We start from the raw sequence: 23991 nt of genomic DNA, 5'->3' as shown, positions 1-23991 counted from the left end.
GAGACTGTGTTGCTAGCCCTGGCACGAGCCCTGACAGGTTCAAGGGTGGGGGAAGTGGGGCAGGAGCAGAGAAGCAGCCTAGCATGAGGGCCCAGCCTCTCGCTTGGAGTGAGCAAGACCCGGACGGACTCCTGCGAGCCACCGTCGCCTCTCTGCAGCCAGGTGTGCGGAGCGGCAGGGGCCGGCCAGCGAGAGTGGGAGCAGCTCGATATCCAGGTACCGAGGAAGCCAGGAGCAGCCGCGGGCTTTGCCCTGAAGCCAGGTCCCTCTGCCCGCAGCAGCTGTGGGGCACGGGGCTACGAACCCAAACGTGCTCAGGTTTAACGGCTCATTTCTGCTTCTCTCTTCTTCGCTCGCTTTCAGGACCCAGCCCGGAACCCCGTCCCCAGCCCCCAGAGAGGGGGCCAGCACGGAGGCCTGTTCCCTACCCGTGGAGGGAAGGGAGATGTCTTACCATCCTGGAGCTGGAAACAGGCTGGCTCTGGGAGAATGGCCTCGGCGGCTTCCAAATTTGCCGGCAGCCCTGTGGGCATGTGGGGCCCCTGGCAGCTGCTGAGAGCACCCACGTGTTGCAGGGGTCTTGCTCCCAGTCCCCAGAGCTGTCCCCCACCAGCACCCTCCTTAATGGGGGTCTGGTATCACAACCCCCTCCCGAGCCCCCGCATGCCCTGCACGCACCCTCCAGTGCCAAACTCAGCTGACGAGGATGCAGTCGTGGGGACCCCCCGACCCCTGCCTTCAGCTGGGGCAGGGCAACGGGGAGACGGGGAGCAGCTTCCCCCTGGCAAGGTGGCCGAAAGGGGCAAGCGGCTGCTTTTCTTTCCACTCCACGGTGGGTGATCATCAGGGTCCGGGTGCGATGGGTCGGGCCCTCGGGGACCGGTGTCCCGCGAGTCCTCGTCCTTTGGCAAAAGGCATGTGTGAAGCCTCTGGTGGAGCCAATATGTATGTGTGTCTGTGTGTGCAATTGCACTTCTGTTATATGTGGGGCACGGTGGGGGAGCCGGGAACGCCCATGCAAATACGGGCTGGCCCCAGGCCGGCACCTTGGAACCAGTCCGTGTTTTGCTTTATTAACCTCCCACGCTGCGCGGAGCAGCCCTCTGCCGGCTGGTTGCTGCCTGTCCTGGGAGGGATGAGTTTGAGCCTGGGGTCCTCTTTCTTCTGAGTCCCCCGCCCTTCTCCGGGAGGATCCTGACTCTCCCAGCTGCCTCCAGCCCCAGCGCTCTGCCGTGGCCGCCCCCAGCCCTGTTCAGAGCTGCAGCATCTCCGGACCCCCGAGCCCCCGGGTGCCTGGCACTCAGCTCAGCCACGGGCTGCTGCTTGCACGGGGAAGGGGCCCTTTGCGTGAAGGCCTCGTGGCAAGGCTGGAGCACACAAAGGAGGTTAATAACTTCCAGTGTCCGCCCAGGTGTGTGTCTAGAGTCCGTGCCCCCGTGGCATGTCTGTGCGGTGTCTAGCGTGTCTGTACCGAGCTCCGCTGCACTCCCGTGGGGTGCGTGGGGGCTGGGGATGTGCTCTTGTGTCTGGTCCAGCTAAACTCTTCCCAGCTCCTCTCCTTGCTCGCTCTGGCTCTGCCCTGCTGCCTTCCCAGCAGCGCCCCTGTGCCGGGCAGCTGTGGGGCAGTGCCTGCATGGGGTGGTGGGCTGGCTCCTAAAGCCCCTCTGCCTTCCCTCCATGCTGTCTGATGCTGTCTCTTGGGCAGCACACGCCAGCACTCGTGGGAGCACTTGTGTGTGCGCCGTGCGTGTTGTCTGCTCCCCAAACCCTGCTCCCTCCGCTTCCCCGTGGAAGGGGCTGAAGCCCTGACCTCCCAGACTGGCTGGGTAGAAAAGCACCAGGGGGAAATCCACAGGGCCCACGGCCCCGTCGTGGTGATTCTTGCTCCTCTGGGTCTCTAAAGCCTAGGGAGAAGCTAGAAAGGCTCAACGTCCCCTTCAGAGAGGTTGCTGCTGTCTTAGGAGGCAAGGAGGGGGCCTGCTGGCCCATTTTTAGCACGTGGGTCCAAGCCAGCACATCCGGCCTGACCCAAGTGCATCTCCAGAGCCAGCGCCGGAGCCGTCTGTCCCCGGCAGGAGCGTGTGGTGTCTCGTTGGGTGTCTCTTGCTGTCTTGCCCCCTGAGTCCTTGTCAGCTGTGTTGCTCCCCCCTTCGCCATCCCTGCTCAGGATCCCTGCCGCCCCGACTAACCCCCGCCTTTCTCTCTCTCTCCCTCTGCAGAAACCCTTTTGCCAACGTCCAGCTGAAACCCACAGTGACGAACGACAGGTCGGCTCCCCTCCTCAGCTGAGTCCTGGCATCGGGACAGCCAGCGCCTCCCCCAGCCAGCCGTGCCGGACACGGGCTGTATCCTCGCCGCTGCTTGCATGTCCGTCTGTCCAGGGCGGCCGTCTCCGGCGCTTTGGTTTCTGGTTTGTCTAACCTGCTGCTTGAAAGCGGAAAGCGAAAGCCTTAGCCCCTGACTCTCTCTCTCTCCTTTAGCTCCGGTGCAGCCACCTCCACGACAAGGGGGTATCTCGGGTCCCGCGCAGTCTGTCCTTCACGTGTCAGCACGTGCCACGGCAGTGCAGGTCCTCAGCAAGCCGCTGCATGCTACAGCTCCCTGCCTCTGTCCTGAAGCTGGAAAGCTAAAGGCCAGAGAGAGCGGCCTCAGCCCAGGCACAGGCCTCTGGAGAGGAGCCACGCTCGGTGCAATAGTGAGACCTCCGTGCAGCCACGAGCGTGTGCCTAGACTCTCCTCAGTGGGGAATGCTGCGGTGGCTTCTGCCCTGCCGCCCTCCTACCATCTTGCAAAAGGCTGGGTCTCCGCTCCCAGCGGAGGGACATGCGCTGCATTTAGCTTGTTCGGGTGCCTTTAGAGCTGCTTTGGGATGGCTGCAGCCCCAACCCCGCGCAAGCCCCCCTCATCGGGGGGGAAACACAAGGATGACTGGGGTGAGGAGAGGCAGGGAGGAGCCTGCTGCAGCCCCCGGCTGCACAGAGCTAGTGTCGGTGACTGAAGGGAGATGCTAGCTCCGGCCGCCCATCCTGCCCCGGCCTCTGGGACGTGAGCATTTTAATCTCCCATCTGCCCCGTCCTGGTAGCCACAACCTCGCACGTGGGTAAGATCGGCTGTGCAGTGCCCCGGCAGACCGCCCCAGAGGGTGGGCCTGGGGGCGGGGAGCGACGGGAGCAGAGACTGCAGCATTGATGCTAGTGCAAGAGCATTGATCAGGCTTCCCCGGCTGTCCCAGCCTCTTCCCCGCCCGTGCGCTGCTGACACGGGGAGCTGGAGATTGCTGCAGGCTGCATTTATTATTGAGGTCCCTGCTACTCCTAGCCCATCCTGGCTTTGGCTTTGCTGGCCCAGCTCAGCGGGGGTGTGGGTGCACTGCTGGCTCTGCGGGTCCCAGCACCTCAGTTCACTCCCCCCGGGGAAAGAACAGGGAAAAGCAAGTGCCTGGCATTTCTGCCCTGCTCTTGGGGTGCGGGGGTCCCTGTCTGGGACCTGCTGGCTGCCCGGTGGTGGGGCAGCACCCTTGCAAACCGCTGCCTTTGCCATGGTGTCTGTTGGCACTTTTGCATCGCTTTGGGCCTAGAGGATGCCCTGCTCCATGTCTGGGTCTCCTCTGGCTAGTAGTTTTAGTCTGCAACAGAGCAGCAAAGGGCCATGAATGCCACGGTCGCACTCTGTTTATATAAAGTCTGTTACGCCAATCACTGATGCTAGCTAGCTCAGCCCCTCGCCGGCCTGGAGAAGGGCTTGTTTCTGCAGATACCAGAGCTGCCCTGGGCCCAGCCTGGGAGCAGGGACATGCAGCTGGCTGGGAGAACGGCACCGGACCTGTCGGACAGTGTTTATCCCTGCCTCCTGCCACCCATCCGTGCTGCCAACCCCATCGAGGCACTTGCCTTGTGCTGCAGTGGCTCCTTTCCCCATGCCGCCTGGCACAGAGCCCCAAATCTGCATTTTCCTCGTGCGTTAGATGGGCTCCGCCTGAGGCTTCTGGCTGCCTTCATTGGGCCCCAGAGGCACCAAAAACCCTCCTGCAAAAAGCTGGGCAGGAGGAACGTGCCAGGGAGGCGAAGCCCAGCACGGTTCCCCTTGCTGCTGTAGGGGGGCAGCGAGGGGGCTGCTCACAGCTCAGCAGCCAGCACCCAAGGGAGCAAGGAGCCTGGTGAGGTCCCAGGGAGCTCTGGGCTCCAAGCCCAGGGCTATGGATGGGGGCTGCTTCAATGCTGCATCCCTGTGCTGCCCCCCCTCGGGCCCTGCTCGCACCTGGGGCAGCCTGCTAGGGAGGGGGCTGCTTAGCAAGCCCTCCGCGCCCAGCCCAGCTGCTCCGTGGCCGCGCACTGCTGCCCTGTGCTTTGGAGCCTGAGAGTGGACGCGATGCACAGCCTGAGACGATGATGCTGATGATTTTGTGTTGGAGACGTAATTTATAAGCAATAAAAGCGACACGCCACCGCCACCTCGTCCCCTGCATCTTCTTTCCCGGGCGCAGCTCTTGCAGCCTGCCTCTGCTCCGGGGTGGGCACTGCTGGCACCACGTGGGGGGTGATCCCAATGCTGTCTCCTCAGCACTGGGCTCTGAACACGTTGCCGGCCTACATGCAACATGGGCACCCTCCCTGCTCCCCTCTTCTCTTCCCAGCCCCCGCCAGTCCCAGGGATGCCCGCGGTCCTGCGCCCACCCATGTCCTTGCAAACCGGCTCCCCGGCCAACCCCACGGCACACATTGCTGCGGGGAGTGTGGGCACCACTGCAGCCCCCAGACCCCAGGGTGGGCCGAGACGCGTTACGATATTTTAAAAAGTTTATTATTGGACCAATGAGAGTTGACACACATGCTGGGAGCTGCATGGACATCAGCACTGATAAAAAATACAGCAAGTATGACCCGTATTGATAAAATAGACAATGTCGTAGCCTTTCTATCTTTAAAAAAAATAATCCCAGACGTAGCTCTGCCCGCGTGCTGCCCCTCCAGAGGCATAGACCAAACCCTGGGGTGCTGTCCACCAAGCCCGACAAGATGATACAAGGGCAAGGACCTCTCCTGCTGACCCAGGGCCAGCCTGCTCCGTGCCTAAGCCCCCCGTGACTGCCCTGGGATGGGGGCTGTGGCCTGGAAGTAGTCCCTGCCAAGCAGCAACTCCCCACCCCCAGTGCCCCTGCACCAGTGCATTGCTGATAAAGGGCTTGGATGAGCGTGGATCTGGGTTCAGGAAGGGGGGCGGGGTGCTCTGGGTACACGGGGCATGGCGCAGGTCCTGGTGCGATGGCATTTCCAACGCTCTGCTTGGCAGGATCGCAGCCACCGGCAGGCAGCTGCAGACCCAGCAGGTCCTGCGCACTGGGGACAGCTCTATCCAGCCGCCTCCTTGCCTGCGCACAGACCGCCCCCCCACCCCACAAACCCCCCCGCCAGCACCGCCAGGGGGAGGCGGGCTGGGCGCAGGCCTCTTAATTGCCAGCACACACGTGCGATGGTAATTTGCCATCTGCGGGCCAGGAAAGTGTGTGTGTGGTGGGGGGCGGGGGGGGAAACGACACTGGCAGCTTTAGGATGGAAAGGAGTATGTGGAGGCGGGGGTCTTACACACACACACTGGCAGCTTTAGCACAGCGTGTGCATGTGTCTGTGGGGGAAGGTGCACACCGGCAGCTTTAGGGTGGCGTGGGGCTGTGCACTGGTGGGGCACATACTGGCAGCTTTAGCAAGATGTGTGCATGTGAACACGTGTGTGCATGGGGGGGGGGGGGTTGGAGCACGCACACATTGGCAGCTCCAGGACAGGCTGGCCTAAGGGTGGTGGGGGGTGGGATCTATCAGTGCTGCGGGGGGGGTGTCATAGAGCAGAACCCTGGTCTGACTCTTCACTTGAGCCCCCCCCCCCCCCCCCAAGTGATCACCCCCTGCAGAGCAGGGTTGGGCGCACCGCCTTTCCCTTCCACCTCCTCTAACCCTTTTTGACGGGGGGAGTGAACGGGCCAGCCTTGCAGAGCAGGCCCATTTGGCCGGGGGGGAGCTGGCAAGACCCACCCCCTGGAGAAAAAGGCCTGAGGCAGTATTAACTGCAGATGCTCCTATTCCTCCCAGCAAGCAGGCCGCCCTCCTCCCGCTCGGCCGAATCCCAGCAAGCGGCCTGGGTGGTGCCAGAGCTGGGGCAAGGGGCAGTGCCCCGGGGGGGTGGGGGGGAACGACAGCCTGACTTCCCTGCCCTGTTACTGCTTAGAAAAGGCGCCTTGCACCGGAGCCAGGAGCAGCGCGAGCTGCCAAGGAAGATGGGGCAGGGTGGGTGAGGGGCGGCACAGCACAACCGCCCCCAAGCCCCGGGGTCTCAGGGCTGGCACAGCAGCGGTGGCGATGGGAGCAGGGGGCTGTGCTACTTAGATCCACGCTCGTTAGAGCCTCACTGCTGGGAGAACGGCGAAAGCCCATGTGGGAGTGATGGGTGCAAATGAAGATGCACTTGGTGCCTCAGACACCTGCCCTGGAGCCGAGCACGTTGTGCACCCGCAGCCGTGGGGCTGGGCATCGGTGTGGGCAGCACCACAGGGCCCTCCGCCCCAGGGTGCAGAAGCATGAGGAAAATGGGGTCCCCCCTCCCCTCCAGCCCCTGCGGGCACTGCCCATCAGCGCCACGTGTGCCCGGGTGTGCGGGGAGCTTGGTGCAGAGCTCAGCAGCAGCCACCCCCATCCTGGGCTGTGCCCCGCTCCCACCCCCTGCCCGCAAGGCGATGCCACGCGGCCTGCAGACGAGAAGGCAGACGTTTGCTGTCCCCATTGGCCCAGGCAAGACAACAGCCCCTGAAATTAAAAGCGTGGAGTCAACGAGCGGGACCAGCAGCACGGCTCGAGCTACACAAGGACCTCGTAGGGAGGAGCACGGCCGCGGCCCGGACATCCCCCTGTTCAGGTGCCGATGGTCCCCGGGTGGTGCCCCCACAATACCAGGTGCTGCCGGGGTGAGAGACACCTGCCTGTCCTTGCAGCGGCGGGATGGGACGTGCCCTCGTCCAGCAGTGCCCCCAGGGGCAAGGGACAGGGAGCTGCTGATGTGCCTTTGCCAAGCACGTGGTTTGGGAGGGCCTAGCCTGCAACGCGCCTGCCTCGAGGGCTGGATGCTGCCCCTTTGGGGCCCTAGCACCCTGCCTTTTCTACAGCTCTGCAACCCAACTGCTCCGCGCCTGCCCCGTGCGGCTGGCCGGCCCCCTCCCACCAGCAGCTGGGCTTTGCCTGGAGAAGACGAGGGAGACTGCGGAGGTAGCCCCAGTGCAGAACAACTCCCACCCCGGCCAGAGAGCTGCATGTGTGCACAGGGCGCTGCCCAGCGGGGCACCAGGCTACAAATGCACACAGCAAACCCATCCAAAAAGCCCTGCTGGGAGGCAGCCCTAAGCCAGAACCCCTCCCTTCTCCCCGCCCCGCCATGCCTTGCAGTGGATGGAGCCAGGGGCCCAGCCGCGATGCCGGGGAGGGGCGAGGAGGAGGCTGCGCTGGAAGTTGGCCAGGACGGGGCGCAGGGCCAGCGAAGCCGGGGGCTGGGTGGAAGCAGGGAGGAGTGGAGGGGGGTGGTTAAAGTGCTTCGCAGCCCCCCGCGGTTGCAATCAATGCGCTCAGGCAGCAGCCGGCTGTGCTGCACCCTTGCAAAGAAGGGATCCGGGGGGGGGCCATATTGTCCACACCGTCCCCCTCCCAAACACACAGCCGTGGCCAGGCCCAGCGTACTTTGGCACCAAGCAAAGGGGCCATCACCTGCCACGAGCAGCTCTGCCACGGAGCCCACCCTGGTCCCTCCGGCACGCACACGGCAGAGGCTGCGGGAGCCGGGGCCAGGGCCGGGGTGGAGGCGCGCGGGGAGGGCAATCGCTCACCTCGGGGTTTGGTCTATGGGCCACCAGGAGCCGCCCCGCCGCACAGCCCCCTCGACGGGCTGCAGCGCTCTCCCTCGGCCAGTCGCCGTCGCTCAGCGCTCGCTCCTAAGCCTCCGCCTACGGAGACAGCAGAACGGAAACAGCGAGCGCACTCGCCCCGTGCCCCAGCCGCCCCCGCCCCGCGCGGCGCTCTGGCGGCAGGGCGGCAGCATCATGCGCGCACGCGGCTCGTGGGCAGATTCCTCAGGGGGAAACGGTGCAGGCAGGCGCGGCCCCCACGGAGCCGGCCCCCGGCCTTGCCCAACAGGCTCCGCGCCAAACCGCCCTCGCAGCCGCTGGCCCCCCCAGGCCGGACATGGGAGTCTCGCAGGGGGCCGGCGGCGGCGTGGCGGCTAATGCCAGCGCGTGGCTGGTGGAAGGGCTCACGCCAGCGCTGCGTGGCATTCGCTTTGCTGCCGCCACCAGCAGTGGCCTCACTGCTCAGATGGGGAGACTGAGGCAGAGAAGCCCCCAGCTTGTCCAAGGCCACTGAAGAGGTGGCGAGGCCCCTGGAGCTGGGGCCGAGGGCCCAGCCTGGGCCATGGGGGGCTCCCATCCCTCAGGGGGACGTGGTGGGGAGCTGTGCAGTGCGCAGGGGGAGACCCTCCACCCCGATCCAAGAGGGCGAGGTGAGCACGCTGCCCGGCTTGTGTCGCTGCCTGCTCTTACCCGCAGGCCCCGCTGTGGAGCCAAGGGCTGGGATCCAGACCCCCTCAGGGCTAGCGAAAGTCCTGGAAAAACACAGCAAAGTGCCACGAGTGCCTTCTGGTCACTGGCGATGAAGGCAGGGCACGCGAGGGCTTGGTGCACGTCCAGGCCCTTTCGCCAGCTTCCCTGCGTCTGTCCAAAGCCAAAGCGTGTGGCAGGGGCCAAACCTGCTTCTTCCCATCCTTGGCCCTGACGCTGAGCACTGCTGCGACCATCCTGAGCTCTCTTCTTCCAACCCAGTGCCAGGAGCAGGGGGTGAGTCTGGCGGTTACGAACACCCAGCGGGAAGGCGGAAAAACCAGCAGCACAGAAGAGTGGTGCCTTGGTACCAAGCAACAGCGTGCCGGCAGCCAGGGCAGCAGCAGCACGTGGTTGGGGTGGCGGGGGGGGCACCCGCTCCTCACTACTGGCGTGAAAGCACACGAGTGCCAAGCTGACCGCGGGTCGGGGCCGACCGGACAGAACAAGACGGGGGGTCGGCACGGGGAGGCGAGGCTGGGCTCTTCTCAGGGAGCCGGTGAAGCGCGGGCTCTGCTGGGTGGCAAAATGGCCAAGCTGGGGAGTCAGCGATGTTAGCAAGGTCATGGCGCTACCCTTTAAATGCTATAATTTATATAGGTGTATGTACACGCACGCACGCCCACTTGCGCACACTCACACACACGCGCACACACACAGAGGCAGGCGCACAGTCTCCACCAACCACCGCGCCGCGGGGGCCGCCGGCAGCTGCTCCAGCAAGCAAAACCCTGCCCGTAAAATCTGCCTTAAAAAAAAACACATAGAGCAAGGTCCAGGAGTCCGTGGGCAAGGCCGAGCTCCTGGCCTCCATCTCCTCTCCGCAGCTCGGAGGTGGAAGCCGATGCTGGCGGGGGTGAATCCAACCGGCCCGGCGGGCACGCTCACTCTCTGTCCCCGTCTTCGCTGCTACCTGCAACAGAGAGAGCGCGTGGAGAGGCTGAGCCTGGGGACGAGCCTCCTCCCCACCACGCACCCCGTCTCGCGAGGAAACACGCAGCACCGGCGCAAGCCCAGAGCCATCGGGCCACTGTGGGCCCCTTCAAGCAGGCCCTGCCCGCCAAAACCCCCAACTGCTGGGCTAACCGAGCCAGCCTGGTGGTGGGCGCCTGCCTGAAACACCCCTGGATTCAAGTTCCTGCTGCCCTGCTCGCTTTCTGCTGCTTTCTTTTGGAAAGCCCTGGTGCCAGAGGTGCGGGGAGCAGGGGGTGTGCCACGTATGCAGCCAAAACTCAGCTCTTCCATCTGCCAAAGATAGCAGCTGCCCAGCCCAGCCAAGAGGCACAGAAGCAGGCATTCAACCCCTGGCTCTACCACTCTGCAGCAGGCCACCAAGCTCCTCCGAGCCGCAGGACTGCGTCCAGCTACCGGCTGGCAGTCACAGAGAGCCCAGGCCTTGGGCCACCCCCAGCCCCCAAGGGTCCTAGGTCCCACCCCCCACAGAAGACCCATAATCGTGCATAACGAAGCATGATCCTGAGCGATGCTAAGCTGCTGGTGGTGGCCACAAAAAACAGTGGAAGCTGCTGAAAAAAATGCTAAAAAATGGTGAAAATTTTGCATAATGACATATAATTATGCACAAGGAGGCATAGTTGATGAGCTGCAGGTGAAGGCCCTGAAATAAGTGAAAGGTTCTGCCAAAAGGCAAATAATGTGAAAATCCTGAATAACGGCATGGAGAGAAGCACAGTGAGGCATGACCACATGTAATGGTGCGCAACGATGCGCCCTGACTTGCATTGTGATGCAAAATGGTGCACAGCGATATATAGCGACACGTCACAACAACACATAATGACACATCGTGACATAGAACAATGCCTAATTGCACATATTGATGCCTGATGTTGAATAATGACAAGTTGCTGGAGATGACCATGTGAAAAGTGAATGTTTCGGAAAAAAAAATGCCAGGTAATTGTGAAAAACCCAAATAACTGCCCGTAATGATGTGTAGTGATGGAGGATAATGTCTAACAATGCAGAATGGTGCATAACAAGGCATAACAATATGTAATGAGGCACAACGCTTGACGACACATAACGACGTATAATTGCACATAACGATGCATAATGTTGAATACTGATGAGCTGTTGATGGCCATGAAAAAATGTGAATGGTTCTGAGAAAAAAAAGGCAAATAATTGGGAAAAGCCCGAATAATTGAGCCTAACAATGCCTAACAAGGCATAATGACACGTCATCTTGAATAATGACAAGTCACTGGTGATGGCCACAAACTGCAGTAGAGGCTTTTGGAAAAAATGTCAAAAAAGGGTGACGATCCCAAATAACGATGCCTAACGATGCACAGTGACACAAAACAGTGGATAATGGTGTGCAGCAAAGACTAATTGAACATAACGATGGATAACCACTAGTACTGATCCATTACTTTGCTGCTTGCAGGGACTAGCAATGGACAGGCACGACCAACAGCAAATACTGGATGACATGGAGCGATCGTGCAGAACAGCAGTTCCCAAACTGTGGGTCATGACCCCAAATGGGGTCAAAACATCAGCAGATGGAGTCATGGGGAGGGAGGTGTGGGTTGGGCGTGAGGGGCCACGCTGAGGAAATGGGGCCATAAATGGGATCGTGCTGAGGACCAAAGTTTGGGAAGCAGTGGTGCAGAACATCCAACCACCCATCACCAATAATACCAAATCACCGCAGATCACAAATACCGTGGGAAACGGCCACTCGCTCCCCGCGCTCTGAATCAGGGTGAGTAATTGTGAAGAAATGATGAATATGCCCAAATAAGTAAGCCCTGCGAATGCTGCCACAGTGAAGAAAGGGAGGAAGAGCTAGAACCCGGCACCAGGCAGCACGGAGGCTCCCCGCCAGGCTGCGAGGCAGAGTGCGGCTGGGATCTGAGGAACAGGCCTGGGGCCATGGCGAAGGACCCCCCAAAGGGACCGGGCTGCCAGCTGCCGGTCAGTGTGGGGAGGCGTGAGTCCAGGCTGGGCAGGTGCAGGTTTTGCTAGGTGCAACGGGGCATCCTCGTGCGGGGAAAATGGGCAGGCTAAAGCACGAGACGCAACCATCCCAGCTCCTCGGCCACGAGGCAGAGACAGAGAGGGGGAAGCAGTGATTTGAGCCCAGGACCAGGACCGCTGCAGAACACCACCCCCAGCACTAGGCTCCCAGCAGGGAGCTGGACTAAGGCGCTCACATGCACTTGCATGTGTTTACACAGAGACAAACCCTCCAACCCGTCACAAACTGGAGCTAGTGATGACTAGCGCGTGGGCATCTCTTTCTATATTAGCCCCCACACAGAACAGACACATTCGCTCTCCCCTACACTTCATTTATACTTTACCCATAGTGCCATGGTATGCGGGTAGCACGCACTGGGCATGTCTACATGTGACGCCTTAATCCGCATTAGTCTAAGCTAATGGGCATGAAGGGTGCGCGTCTACACCTGTGCACCCTTAGTAGGAAATAAAAATGGCAAATTTAGGCTATTCGCACATTAATGCACATGTAGACACGTTAAAGTGCATTAATGTTATGTCTGCAGGCTGACTTGGAATTAACTTTAGTCCCAAATCAGTCCACACACATACAGCATTAATGCGCTACACATGTAGACGCCGTCCTAAATCCATTTAGTCCTCATTAAGCTAATGTGCATTAAATTTAGGCACACCTAAATGCACATGTAGACACACCCACTGTGTACCAGCACACTTCCTGTGCCCAGGGGAATACGCTGCATTTGGGGTGGGAGGTCCGGCTGAACCCCATGGAGACAGGTACCCCAGCAGCCCAGCTCAGGACTCACCTCCTATGGACTCCATGTCCGAGTCGGAGACGTGCGTGATGGAGAATCTGGACACTGGGGCTGGCGAGACCGTGAACCGCGAGAGCTGGATGGGCAGCACTTGCTTCTGGGCAGGGACCAGTGCGGGCAGGGGGGTGACAGCTGGGTCGGGCACCACCGTGGTCACTGTCAGTGAGGACATGAGGGACGACTTCACGGGCATGAGCGGAAAGTCATCGTCCCACTCAAATCCGCCACCTGGAACAAACCAGGGCCAGGAAACAGTCAACTGACCAGTCAAGTGATCTCATTTAAGTGGTTAATTAATTAACCACCGCTAATCTGACTGCAGTTCGAAACTGTGCAATATCCCACGGAGCCAAGAGCACCCTTGCATAGGTGACATCCACCTTCTGCATCACATCGTGGAGCAGAGAGAGGCAGTTTGCCATGTTGAAGTCCGGGCAGAGATGCACTTTATAGACCAACTGAACCAGATGGGTGCAGCCCTCCCACCCTTCTCACAGATGATGCTGTAGGGTAACGATGCACCTTACAGACCAACTGAATCAGAGCTTCATCTGCTTTCCTTAACCCCCTGCTTCAGAGGCTATGACAGGACGTGCAGATTTTGCCTGCCCTGTGCTGGTGCTTTCGTGGCATCCGATGCAGCGAGCGCCTGCTTCCCAAGCCGCTGCCTCCTGCCCGACTTCAGACCAGCTCGGCGACTACATCTCCGAGGGCAGACAGCACCTGCTGCCTCCTTAGCCCGCCTGCAATCTAAAACCGGGCTTCTGCCTTTTACAGCTGCTGCGCGGGCTTTATTTCTGTTCCATTTCAACAGTGTTTTCCCATCTGGTAACTCTCGGGCCGACCCCGGGGTTTCAGGATGAACTCCAAGGAAAGGAAGAACTGCTCGGCCTCAGACATCATCCACATTTACGCTTGCCCAACGCTGAGAGTTATAAACATCCGCTACCATTTCATTTCATGGCTTCACAATAATAATTAATGAACTTGGTTTGCTATAAGTATTCAACCTACTAAAGATGAAAGTCTCTCTCTGCTCTTGTAATCAATTCATGCTTCAACTACTTGACCGGGACTTGCCAGCGTTTGATCAATCAACTGACCACGTCTTTTTTTGACTGGTCAAACCACCAGCACGTGGTGCCCTTCCCACCTCCCCATGCCGGGCCTAGGTAGTAGTTCTCCAATGTGTTTTAGACTGGAGGCACCTCTCAGGAAACGCCAGCTCTTTGCTTTCCTTCATCTCTTGACTTCAGAAAAACACGACAGCAGTGGTTCTGCTGCAAAGACCATAGCAGGGCAGAACATTTATGGGCCTAGGGATCGCTAGGTGAAATCTCTGGGCTTCCTCTTGTCCATCGTGCACGCACGTAGCAGCGGTAATCTCGCACGGCACCCTGGAAAGGCTCTCGCAACGCCCTGGCTGAGAACCGCTGGCCTGGGGGAAGTGGTGGCAGGACAGAGAGGCCACCAGAGCCAGATGCATTTAGCGCCATGCAGCAGGGTCCCGTCCCCTCCCTCCCCAGCCTTTACACCCTGCCCCGCTCAAGTCTTACTCTCTTCCGAGGCGTTCCCATCCGAGGAGTCGTCGGAGGCGTTTGCTCGGTCTGCCGGGCTCGGGGGGCCCGAACCGTCGTTCTGCACGGGCTGCGGCGAAGACTCGGCTGCCTCGGGGAAAGTCGGGTCGCCGAGGTCCCGCGTGGGGCTCTCCTGGACATGGGAAGACAGAAACAGGGAAACCAGTCGCACCGGGCAGCCCCTTTCTCTCTGAAAAAACATCCCGGGACATGGCACAGATCCCTTGCCTGCATCCCACGCAGCCTGCGACCGCCGGTTAGGAAGCGGGGGTGGCCACGTTGTTTGAGGGGCTGCAAGGTAAAAGACTGGAGTCCCCCCCTCCCTCCCGGGGCAAGGGCCGTCTCTGCAAGGAGGCGCTGAGCGGGGCCAGGACCCACCTGGTCGAAGAGGTAGACGGTGACATCGTCGTAGAAGGACACGGCCTTCTTCTTGCGCTCCAGGTCGTCGCAGAAGGTCTCGGGCAGCAGGCCGGGCATCTTGAGGAGGCTGCGCAGGTTCCTGGCGCTGTGGCTCTCGGCCACCACGATGGGCACGGCCGCCGGCTCGTCCTCGCTCTCCTCGCTCTGCTCCTGGATGTTGTAACAGCGCAGCTCCTCGTCCGACTCGTCGCTGTCCTCCGTGTCCTCCTCCTCCTCCTCCGGCTCGTCCCGCCGTGGCTCCCGGGGGGGCTGCAGCGTGGAGAGGTCCAGAGACAGCTGGGGAGCCTGAGCGGGCGACGCGTCCTCCGCGGGGGCCGTGCTGGGGCATTTCTCTTGCGCTTCCCCTTCCAAAACGTGCTCCTGCTCCCCGGGCTCGGAGCCGGGCACCACGACCGGCCCGGCGCCGGCCTCGGTGTCTCGCGCCCGCTCCGGCACGCGGCCGCCGACGCCAGGGCTTGGGGGAGCCGCGTCCTCTGGGCTCGTAACCACTGGAGACAGAAAGAAGACTTTGGATGGCACGGGCCCTGCGGGGAGGCGCTCACTTCCGTCTGCCTCTCTGGAGCCGTCTGAGTCCAGCTCGGGGCCCGAGGCCCTGTCCTCGGCTTCGGCAGCAGCGCCCACCACGGGTGCTGGCGGCGAGGGGGAAGCCCCCGAACCCAGGGCTTCCTTCGCAGCTGCAACATGTCCACCAGGAGCTTCAACCTCCGCGGGGGCCTCTGCAAGGCTGGCGGCTCCCTGCGAGCTCTCGGGGGTGTCGCAGGGGAGAGCGGTCTCCTCCCCGGTACCGCTCCGGCTCGCCGCGCTCCCCAAGTCCAGCCGGGAGCAGCCCCTCTCCTCCTCCTGGGCCTCAGACCCGTCGCTGTCCTCATCCTCCTTCGGGTACCGCTCCGCCTCCGCGTCGTAGTCGGAGAAGTAGGCAGAGTCGCGGTACGGGTTCTTCTCGCTCAGGCCGTGCAGCTCGGTGCTGAAGGACGAGGACAGCCGCATCTCCGAGGCCGCGTCGTCCCCTTCGCCCACGGGCGGCTTCCCCAGCGGGGCAAAGGCCTCCGGCTCCCGGGGTTCATGCGGCTCCTTCAAGACGAACTCGGGGGACTCGTTGTTCTCAGTGTCGTAGCCGCTGTCCAGGGCCTTGGGCTGGCTGGCGGGGGCGTAAGCCGTGGGGCTGAAGACGTCGCAGGAGCTGGCGGTGGACGGGATGTCCAGCGATTCCAGGGAGTCCGGCGTCCCCACCTGCTTCTGCAGGGACTTGAAAGACGGGGCCGTGTCCGCTCGCTCCACGTAGTCCCCGGAGAAGTCGGTGAAGATGCCGGAGGTGAGCTCCGTGGTGTCCTCGTCGCTGCCCTCATCCGTGTCGGGGAAGCTGGCGCTGGAGAACGTCTTGTCCGGGGTCCGGTCCAGGTCGCTGGTCAGGCTCTTGCCGCTCTCCACGGTCACGTCTCTCGGGGCCTGGCTAGATGCCTCCGAGGCCTCCGAGGGGACGCGGGCGCAGTCGGAACCAGGCTCCCCCTCCGCTTGGGCAGGCGGGACAGTCCACTCCCCCACCCCCAGGGCAAGGGACGCTGCCTCGGCCAGCCCAGCCGGGCTCTCGGCGAGCTGGAGCGGTGCCCCCACCGCTGCGAGCACCGACTCCACCAGCCCCGGCAGCTCCATGGCCCTGGGCTGCAGCGTTGGGGCACGGCGGCCCCCCTCCTCTCTCTCAGCGGGCCTCGGCGCCACGCTGGCATCATAGGCACCCGTCTGGGCCCCGGCTCCAGCCACCGGGTCAGCCGGGAGCTCCGCGCCCGAGGCACGTGGTGTGCTGGGGACGCCTGCCAGGGCCGTCGCGTCCGAGTCACCGCTTTCCTGGCCCAGGCAGTGCGGGGAGGGGGAGGAGGAGGAGGAGGAGGAGGAGGTGGCCGAGGAGTCCTCCATGGTGGCCAGAGCCACGTGCTCCACGGGGTCTGGCCGGAAGCCGCCGTCCTTGGCGAGGGGCTGGTCCCGCAGCGCCCTCCGGAAGCCCCTGAGCAGCGGGCTCCGGCGCTCCGGCGGGGAGTCCTCGAGCTCGGCCTCGTCCCGCGGCACCGAGCCCAGGGGCTCGGCCATGAGCCCCCGGAAGGTGATCATGTGGCGGTAGCACCAGCTGTCGTTGGCGGGGGGCTCGCAGGGCGGCGGGGCGCAGTTGCTGCTGTTGTTGTTGGCCGAGCTGTTGGAGGTCCAGTGCTGAGCCACGGGGCTCGCCTCCTCCAGGAAGGCCTCGTCCCCCGCCTGCTGGCTCCGGCGCCCGGGGCTGCCGCAGGGGCTCTCCTCGCCCAGCTCCAGCGTGACGCAGTCTGGCCTGGCGCCGGGGGTCCCGCCAGCTGCGCTCTGCCCCAAGTAGTCCAGCCGTCTGCCAGCCAGGTCAGGCTCTTCGTAGCGCCGGGGGCTGTAGGCACAGTTCACCGACGGTGAGACTCCCAGGGGGTCCTGGAAGATGCTCTTGCGGAAGCCGGGCACTGGCCATGCTTCGCTGGCGGCCTCCGGGGGCTCCTCCAGCAGGTACTGGTCGGTGCCGTCGCTCGGGGAGGGCTCGTAGTAGTGGCGCTCTTTGCCGCGGCTGGGGTAGGGGTAGTATTCGGCGTGCTCCCAGGAGCTCTCGCTGGGGGGCACGTGGCCCAGGAGGGGCTCCATGCTCAGGGAGACAGTGGGGCTGTTGTCCGAGTCGTACATGCCACCGCCGGCGTCCCCCTTGGCTTGCCAGCAGGGCGCCTTATCCGGGGAGCCGGCCTCGTAGTCGGGGCTGTAGGAGCACATGGTGTAGTCCAGCTCGGGGCCGCCCTCCGCGGGGCCCTCGATGCGGATGTAGTACTCGTTGCTGAGCGAGGGGCTGTGGGCACCCAGGATGGGCACCACGCCGGGCGTGTGCAGGCTCTGGCAGCCCTGCTGCTTGCACTCGTAGCAGGACGGCGAGACGCCGAGGCTGAGCCGCCCCACCGAGGTGGCCGGGTAGTACAGGTCCTGGTACTGGGCGGCGCTGCTGGGGCTCAGGGCCCCCGGAGGCGCCTGGAAGTGCTCAGCTTTAGTGTGCTCCCACTTGTACTCGAAGTTGAGGCCGTGGCTGGTCTCCATGACCGTCAGGATGTCGTCCCCGTCCGAGTGGAAGCCGTCGGCGGAGAACTGCTCCAGCAGCGGGAAGGACGAGACCTCGGCGCCGTGGTGGCTGGCGCTGGAGCTGCTGTTGGGCTTCATGGAGTTCCAGCGCTTCTCGAACTCCTCCTCCACCTCCGTGGCCCCCTTGGCGCACAGGTAGGAGAGCAGCAGGTGGACCTCCTCCGCCGTCGGGCGCTGCTCGGGCTGCAGCCAGCAGAACTGCATCACCTCGTACCTGCAAGAGCCCAGAGTCTGCGCCTGCCGCTGGCCGGAGGAGCCGGCGGGTCCAGGCCCGTCGCCTGCCCAGCTCACGCCCCGCCGCCCCCGGGAGCCGGCCCGCACCCAGCCGGGGAGCAGGTGGCTAAGCACATGCCTGTGCCCACCCTGCTCTCTGCTCAGTGAGTCACCGCTCAGCCCCGCGCGTCCCACACGGCAGCAGACTGCGCTCATGCAGCTCCCTCCCGTGCCCCCGCCCGAGCGCAGGGGGAGAGGAGGGCTGGCGTGGGGAAGGAGTGGGGAAGGGGCAGCTCCGGGGAGCAAAAGGCATGTGGAAAGGCGCCACGTGGCAGCTGGTTCCTCCCCCCCCGCCCCTGCCCCCGTCAGAGCCGGCGGCACGCTCCTCACCAGCGCTCGGAGAGCGACAGCTTCAGCTGGGGCTTGGGCAGCTTGAGCTGCTGCTCCTTGATGGCGTAGGTGAGCACCTGCCGGTCCGAGTAGTGGTGGTAAGGCTGGCTGCCCAGCTCAAACAGCTCCCAGATGGTCACGCCCAGCGACCTGCGGAGTGCACGGGGTGGGGGAACCGGCGGGCATCAGGTCGGGAGGGGTCGCAGCCAACAGCAGGGAGGGAAGCCCAAAGCAAGGATGGGTCTCGCCCCTGGCTCAGGCCAGTCGCAAGTGCAGGGTCGCCCAGGCGGTGCCAGTGTAACCGGGCCCAGCTGGTGCAAGCCAGCAGCCGTGCCAGAGACGCCCTGCAGCCAACTTCCCAGCACGTGTAGACAGCCCCACCGCCGTGGGGTCAGAGGCGCCAGGCCCCCTGAGCTGCAACTTGGCCTTCCTCCATGGGGTAATACCTGTATGCCCAGGTGCAGATCCAGGCCTGGTCCTCATAGACTGCCCTCCAAGGGCAGGTGTGCCCGGCCCCCCATCCTGCCAGGCGCTGAGGCCACGTGGGGGACAGTGCCAGGCTCACCTTCCTCTGCAAGGGCTGAGTCCTGGCCCCACCACCTCCCCTTATGCACCAGACCACGAGGCAGTGACACATGCGGAGTCCGGGCACGACTCACTCGCACACGCCGGCCAGGGCACGCCTGAGTCAGCGGCCGGCAGCCAGCTCCACCCGAGCCCGCGGCGGGCGGGCGCTCACCAGATGTTGCTGGCCTTGGTCTGGTCGACGATGAGCAGGTTGCCGTGCACCTCGTCGATGAGCTCGGGCGCGATCCAGCGCAGCGGCACCCACAGCTGGTCGGCCGTCACGAAGTAGTCGTCCTGCCAAGTGTGCAGGGTCAGTATGAGAAGAGAACGTCAAACCTACGCGTGAGGGAACCGCGCGCCCCGGCGTCGCGGCAGACCCCCGCCCCTGGCCTCCCCTGCCCCTGCGGACCCCCGCCCCTCCCATCAGCTTCCCCTCCTCACCCACCACCACCTCTCCGGCCTGCCCCCGGCCCCCATGGTCCCCTACCCCTTCCCCCACCACCCCTGTGCCCCCAACCCCCTCCTACCCACACTGGCCCTCATCTGCCCCCCATCCTTGCCCACCTCTCCCCCTCCCAGCCTCCAGCCACAGCCTTCTTTACTCCCCGCTCCATCCCCTCCCAGCCATGCACCCCCCAGGCCTGCAGCAGCCCCACCGGGGGCAGGCAGAAGCAGCTGGTGCAGGGACTCACCTCCAGGAGAAGTCCAGGCTGCTGCAAAGCCCAGGGAGGGGAAGGAGCTGGGGGCAGGGATCTGCCCCTCACACCCTGCCCTGGAAGGCGCCTACAGCCCCCTCGGGGAAGGGGGCCAGCCCCAGCCTGGCGCTGCCTGGAAGGGGCAGGGGGCCGCCAGCTGCACGGGGGGCGCTCCTCTGGCTCACGCCACGAGCATCTGCCCTGCCCAGACGGCGCGTGGGAACCCCGTACCCAGGCTGCAACCACCCGGGAGGAGCAGAGGAAGCTGCGGTGACGGCCCCTTCCTGAGCCACAGGCTGCCGGCAGCAGGGAAACTGAGCACGGACCCTGGGGCTCCATCCCCCTGGGCGTGGTGCGGTTTCGGGAAGGCGAGACGGGCGCGCGTGCAGGGAGCTCGGCCGGGCTCTCTTGCCCGCCGTGCGCTGGGTGGCCAGACCGACCCCTGCGGCTGCGCCCCCGCCACCAAACCACACTTACTTTGTACTTGCAGTGCGAGAGGCCGTAGTCCCCGATCTTGACGGTCAGGTCGGCAGTGAGTAAGCAGTTCCGCAAAGCCAAGTCACTGGGCAGAGGAAAGGCACGGCGGAGGTTACGCAACACCCGGCGGGCCCGCGGTGCCCCATCGGGGTGCCACCGCGGGCAGCAGCCGGCCAGGACGGAGAGGCCTGACCGGAGCTTGCTGCAAAGGCGCAGGGGCAGGGGCCAGCCTTGGCATGGCACGGCTTGGTGTCACGTGCTGGGGAGAGCTGGGCAGCTCGGCGGCTAACAGGAGGGGCTCCGGGTGCCTCGGCCCTCGTCCACCCGTGCCCATCACAGACGGCGCTGTGCTGGAAGGAGGCTGCTGAGCCGTACCCCTAGCAGACACGCGAGATGCAGGCCAGGCCCTCCAGCGAGGCCGTGCATCCTGGCAAGGCACGGGCTTCGCAACGGGCTCCCAGCCCTGACCAGATGTGCCCCCTCACGGGGCTCCCCAGCTGCCTCTGGGTGAGGCCGGGGGATCTCGGCTCCAGCTCTCACGCCGTATACTCACCACCGCCAGTTAGCAGGCTGGGGGAGGGCACTGAGCTGCCCCTCTGCCAGGGCAAAGCCTGGGGCAAGGGGCCGAGGCCAGCAGAAACGGGTGCGTCTGCCCGGGTGGGTACCAAAGCCACCGGACAGTGGGGCCCGAGCCTGGCAGCGCCCCCCCCCCCACCCCCGCATGGTGACAGCAGGGGCGTGTGCATGCTGGTGCCCGCTGGGCTCGGCCCCGGGCAGGGGGCGCAGGCTGCCGCGGAGAGGCAGACCCCGGTGGAGGGCGGCGGCAGGCAAGGAGGGTCCGGCGGCCCCAGGCGGCAGCGCTCGCCCTCCTCAACAAAATCACTGATGCTGGAGTCTCTGTGCGCAACTCGCTCAGCACCAGGATATTGTTGGGGAGGTGGGAGCAAGTGGCGGCAGCAGCTCGAGGAGAACCCGGGCGTCCCGGGAGAGCCGGGCACCGGGCAGCAAACACCCCTGCCCGGCCAAGCCAAACCGGGCAGCTCGCGTGGGACGCAGCCCTGGCCCCTCCCCGAGATGCCCGGGCTAGGAGCAGGCAGACGCCCCTCTCCCCGCCCGCCCCCAGACCGCCTGAGAGGTCAGCCACAATGCTCCACCCAGGGTGCTGGGGGCTTGTATGGGTGTCTGCTGGGTGCCGGTGGGGGAGTTTGCAGCGAGCTGCAGGAAGCCCCGGTGCCCTGCTCCTGCTCCTGCCACTTGTCTGTCCCAGCTGTCCCCTCCCCGGGGGGGGGCTTACCTGTGCACGTAGTGGTTCTTGTGCAGGTGCAAGATGCCACAGGCCACTTCACAGGCCATCCTCTGCAGGGTGAGGGGGTCGGGCGTCATGGAGTCGGCCCCCCGGCAGCTCCGCAGGTAGCCCTTCAGGTCACCCTGCCATGGTAGACATCCCCCCACTCAGCCATGGGTGCCTGGTGCACGCGGGGGGCTCTGCCCCCACAAAGTGAGGACAACCGGCCACCAAGAACCAGCCTAGGGAGAGAGGGGTCAGCCCCGGAGGTGTGGGGGCCGCGAGTGGGGGCTCCCCTTCCCAGGGACCTGCCCAGCGCTGCATCAGCCGCATCGCGCAGGGGGCTCCCGTCTCTCTTTCACCCCAGCGACACCCCGGGCTCCGTGCCGGCTTCGGAGAGCCACTGTGGCTCTCAGCAGCACGGGTGGCTTCCTCGTCCCAGCCAAGCCCCGCAACTTGCTCAACCCGAGGAGAGCAGAGCCCCCCCGGGATGTCAGCAAGGGGCTTTGGGGCTGCCCAGTGCTGAATCAGGGCCTGAAATGACCCCCAGTGGGGATGTGGCCGGCTGCCGGGACCCCTCCCCAGACCCGTGCACCCCGGGGCGTCGGGGGCGCGCGGACTCACCAGCGGGCAGAACTCCATGACCAGCAGGTAGGGGGTCACCTCGGCGCACTGGGCCAGGCACTGCAGCAGGTTGGTGTGCTGGAGAGCCCTGCGCAGGGGACACGCGCCGCCGGAGCGGATGAGACCCGGCAGGAGCGAGGGGCACCCGTGGGAGCCCGGGGCTGCGATGTGGACCGCTGAGAAAGAGCAACCCCCTCCGCACCCGCCACCCTGTCCTCCCCTTTGCCCGCGTCGGTGCAGGCCGGTGGGGACAGGCGTGCCTGTAACATGTCCCCGGAGGCAGGCAGGGAACAAGCCGGGGTACCAAGCCGTGCCAGCCGGGCCTGGCCACAATGAGCCCTTTATCTGCCGTTCTGCAGACAATTGCGAGCTGTTCAGTCCTGCCCCTGCCCCCCCCGCCCCAGCCTTACTGATGCCCCTGGCCCTGCCCGCACCCCTCCTCCCCCGCCCCACCCCAGCCTGGCCTGCGGCCCTACCTGTACGGCTGGGCTTCCTCCAGGAACTGCATCTGGTCCTGGACGCTGGCGCTGGCCTTCAGCTCCTTCACCACCACCTGGGTGCTGCTGATGCCCGAGTTCACCTCGCCCAGGAACACCTAGGGCCGCAGCGAGGTGCATCACCCAGCGCCCTCCCCCTGCAAGGGGCCACGTGCACCCCCACCCCGAGTCAGGCCGCTCCCTGCGCCCCAGCCCCGCCGGGCACACGGGCTCACCTTGCCGAACCAGCCGTGCCCGATCTCCTTCAGGTAGAGCAAGCTGTGCCTCCCCAGGTCCGCGGACTTGAGCAGCTGCACTGTAAAAGAGCACGTCCAGCTGGCCGCGCACCCGAGCGCCCCTCGCCGCCCGGCCTGCCGCCCCCCCCGCGTGTCCCCGTCCGCGCCCGGCGCGGGCTCAGGCGGCCTGGCACCAGGGATGCCGAGCCGCGACCTCCTGCCCGGGGCCCTGCCCAGACCCCCCGCCGGACCCCTCCAGGCCTCTCCCTCGCTTCTGCCACCCAGCCGTGCGCAGCAACTTCAGGCGCCGGCAAGGGGCTGCCCAGGGGCGGCTGCTCCCCCCAGGAGCACTGCGGGCGGGGGCCCGCTCCCCCTCCGGCCACCCAGCGCAGGATCCGGCCCGGGCCCACCCCGGGCTCCCGCACGCGGCATTCCAGACAGATGCCGAGGGAGGGGAGCAATGGGCCCATTGTTGCCCGCCTCGCGCCGCCCTGCGCCGGCCGGACACTGCGCCCATTCTCCCCGGCCGGCACGACAATGCCCGGCGAGGTGGGCGGAGGGGCTGGCCCTTCTGTGGCTGGCCTTGTCGGCGCCGCGGCCCGCCCCGCGTGCTCCGCATTCCTCTCCCACTCGACGGCCTGTTTACCAGGCCCGTGGGGACGGGGCGGGGGCACCAGGGCGGGAATGCGGGGCGCCCGGCTGCCCGCGGCAGGGGCTGCAGGCACGGCTCCGGGACCCTCCGAGCCCCCTGCCCGAGGGGCCGCCGCAAGCAGTCCCGCGCCTGCCCCGGCCATTTCTGCAGCTTACCTGAGCGCCCCGGCTGCTTGGACATGGGCAGCGAGACCTCGGTGAGCGGCAGGATGTACACCTCGGGGCCGCTGTGCGCCGCCGGCGAGCCCGGGGCCGAGAACTGCGCGCCATAGTCGTCCCCCTCCGCGTTCTCGAACTCCTGCCGGGCACGGGCCCCCGGGTCAGCGCGTGCGGCGCCCCAGGGCACGCTCGCGCCCCCCGTGCACACACCTACCCCCCCCTCCTTGCTGTCATGCACCCCCTGCGTGCACACACGCACACGCCCCTACTTGCACTCATGCACACCCACTCTTAGCATACACCCCCTGCATTCACACACGCACACGCCCTGCACTTGCACGCACACACGCCCCTACTTGCACTCATGCACACCCACTCTTAACATACACCCCCCTGCATGCACACACGCACACGCCCTGCACTTGCACGCACACCCGCCCCTACTTGCACTCATGCACACCCACTCATTCCCTGCACTCATGCACACCCACTCTTAACATACACCCCCCTGCATGCACACACGCACACGCCCTGCACTTGCACGCACACACGCCCCTACTTGCACTCATGCACACCCACTCTTAACATACACCCCCCTGCATGCACACACGCACACGCCCTGCACTTGCACGCACACACGCCCCTACTTGCACTCA

General features: G+C 64.6%; 2 protein-coding genes across 5 annotated transcripts in view; one reads left to right on the top strand and one right to left on the bottom strand.

The window, feature by feature from the left end:
* The window catches only part of BAIAP2 (BAR/IMD domain containing adaptor protein 2), an 80474-nt gene extending 76023 nt beyond the window's left edge, over positions 1-4451 (top strand). For all 3 annotated transcript variants that reach the window (XM_090059706.1, XM_090059702.1, XM_090059705.1), the window contains one exon: positions 2220-4451. In XM_090059706.1, the coding sequence (XP_089915832.1) occupies positions 2220-2289 (70 nt within the window). In that variant the 3' untranslated portion in view covers positions 2290-4451. The remainder of the gene's footprint in view (positions 1-2219) is intronic.
* A 346-nt stretch (positions 4452-4797) lies between these two features.
* Positions 4798-23991, bottom strand: part of LMTK1 (lemur tail kinase 1) — a 40480-nt gene continuing 21286 nt past the window's right edge. Inside the window, exons 3-16 of one of the 2 annotated variants that reach the window (XM_090060157.1) lie at positions 23333-23474; positions 22526-22605; positions 22290-22408; positions 21814-21901; positions 21199-21332; positions 19905-19989; positions 18905-19026; positions 18166-18315; positions 14395-17776; positions 13996-14149; positions 12431-12667; positions 8571-9540; positions 7863-7979; positions 4798-6795 (exon numbers count right to left, since the gene is read on the bottom strand). In XM_090060157.1, the coding sequence (XP_089916283.1) occupies positions 9512-9540; positions 12431-12667; positions 13996-14149; positions 14395-17776; positions 18166-18315; positions 18905-19026; positions 19905-19989; positions 21199-21332; positions 21814-21901; positions 22290-22408; positions 22526-22605; positions 23333-23474 (4722 nt within the window). In that variant the 3' untranslated portion in view covers positions 4798-6795; positions 7863-7979; positions 8571-9511. The other variant, XM_090060158.1, reaches the window with a different exon arrangement.

The sequence above is a fragment of the Crocodylus siamensis genome, chromosome 8 (genome assembly GCF_052110815.1).
Source record: "Crocodylus siamensis isolate JL-2025a chromosome 8, ASM5211081v1, whole genome shotgun sequence".
Taxonomy (NCBI): Eukaryota; Metazoa; Chordata; order Crocodylia; family Crocodylidae; genus Crocodylus; species Crocodylus siamensis.
Note: the sequence above shows the minus strand (reverse complement) of the source record. Positions and strands in the feature narration are given on the sequence as shown.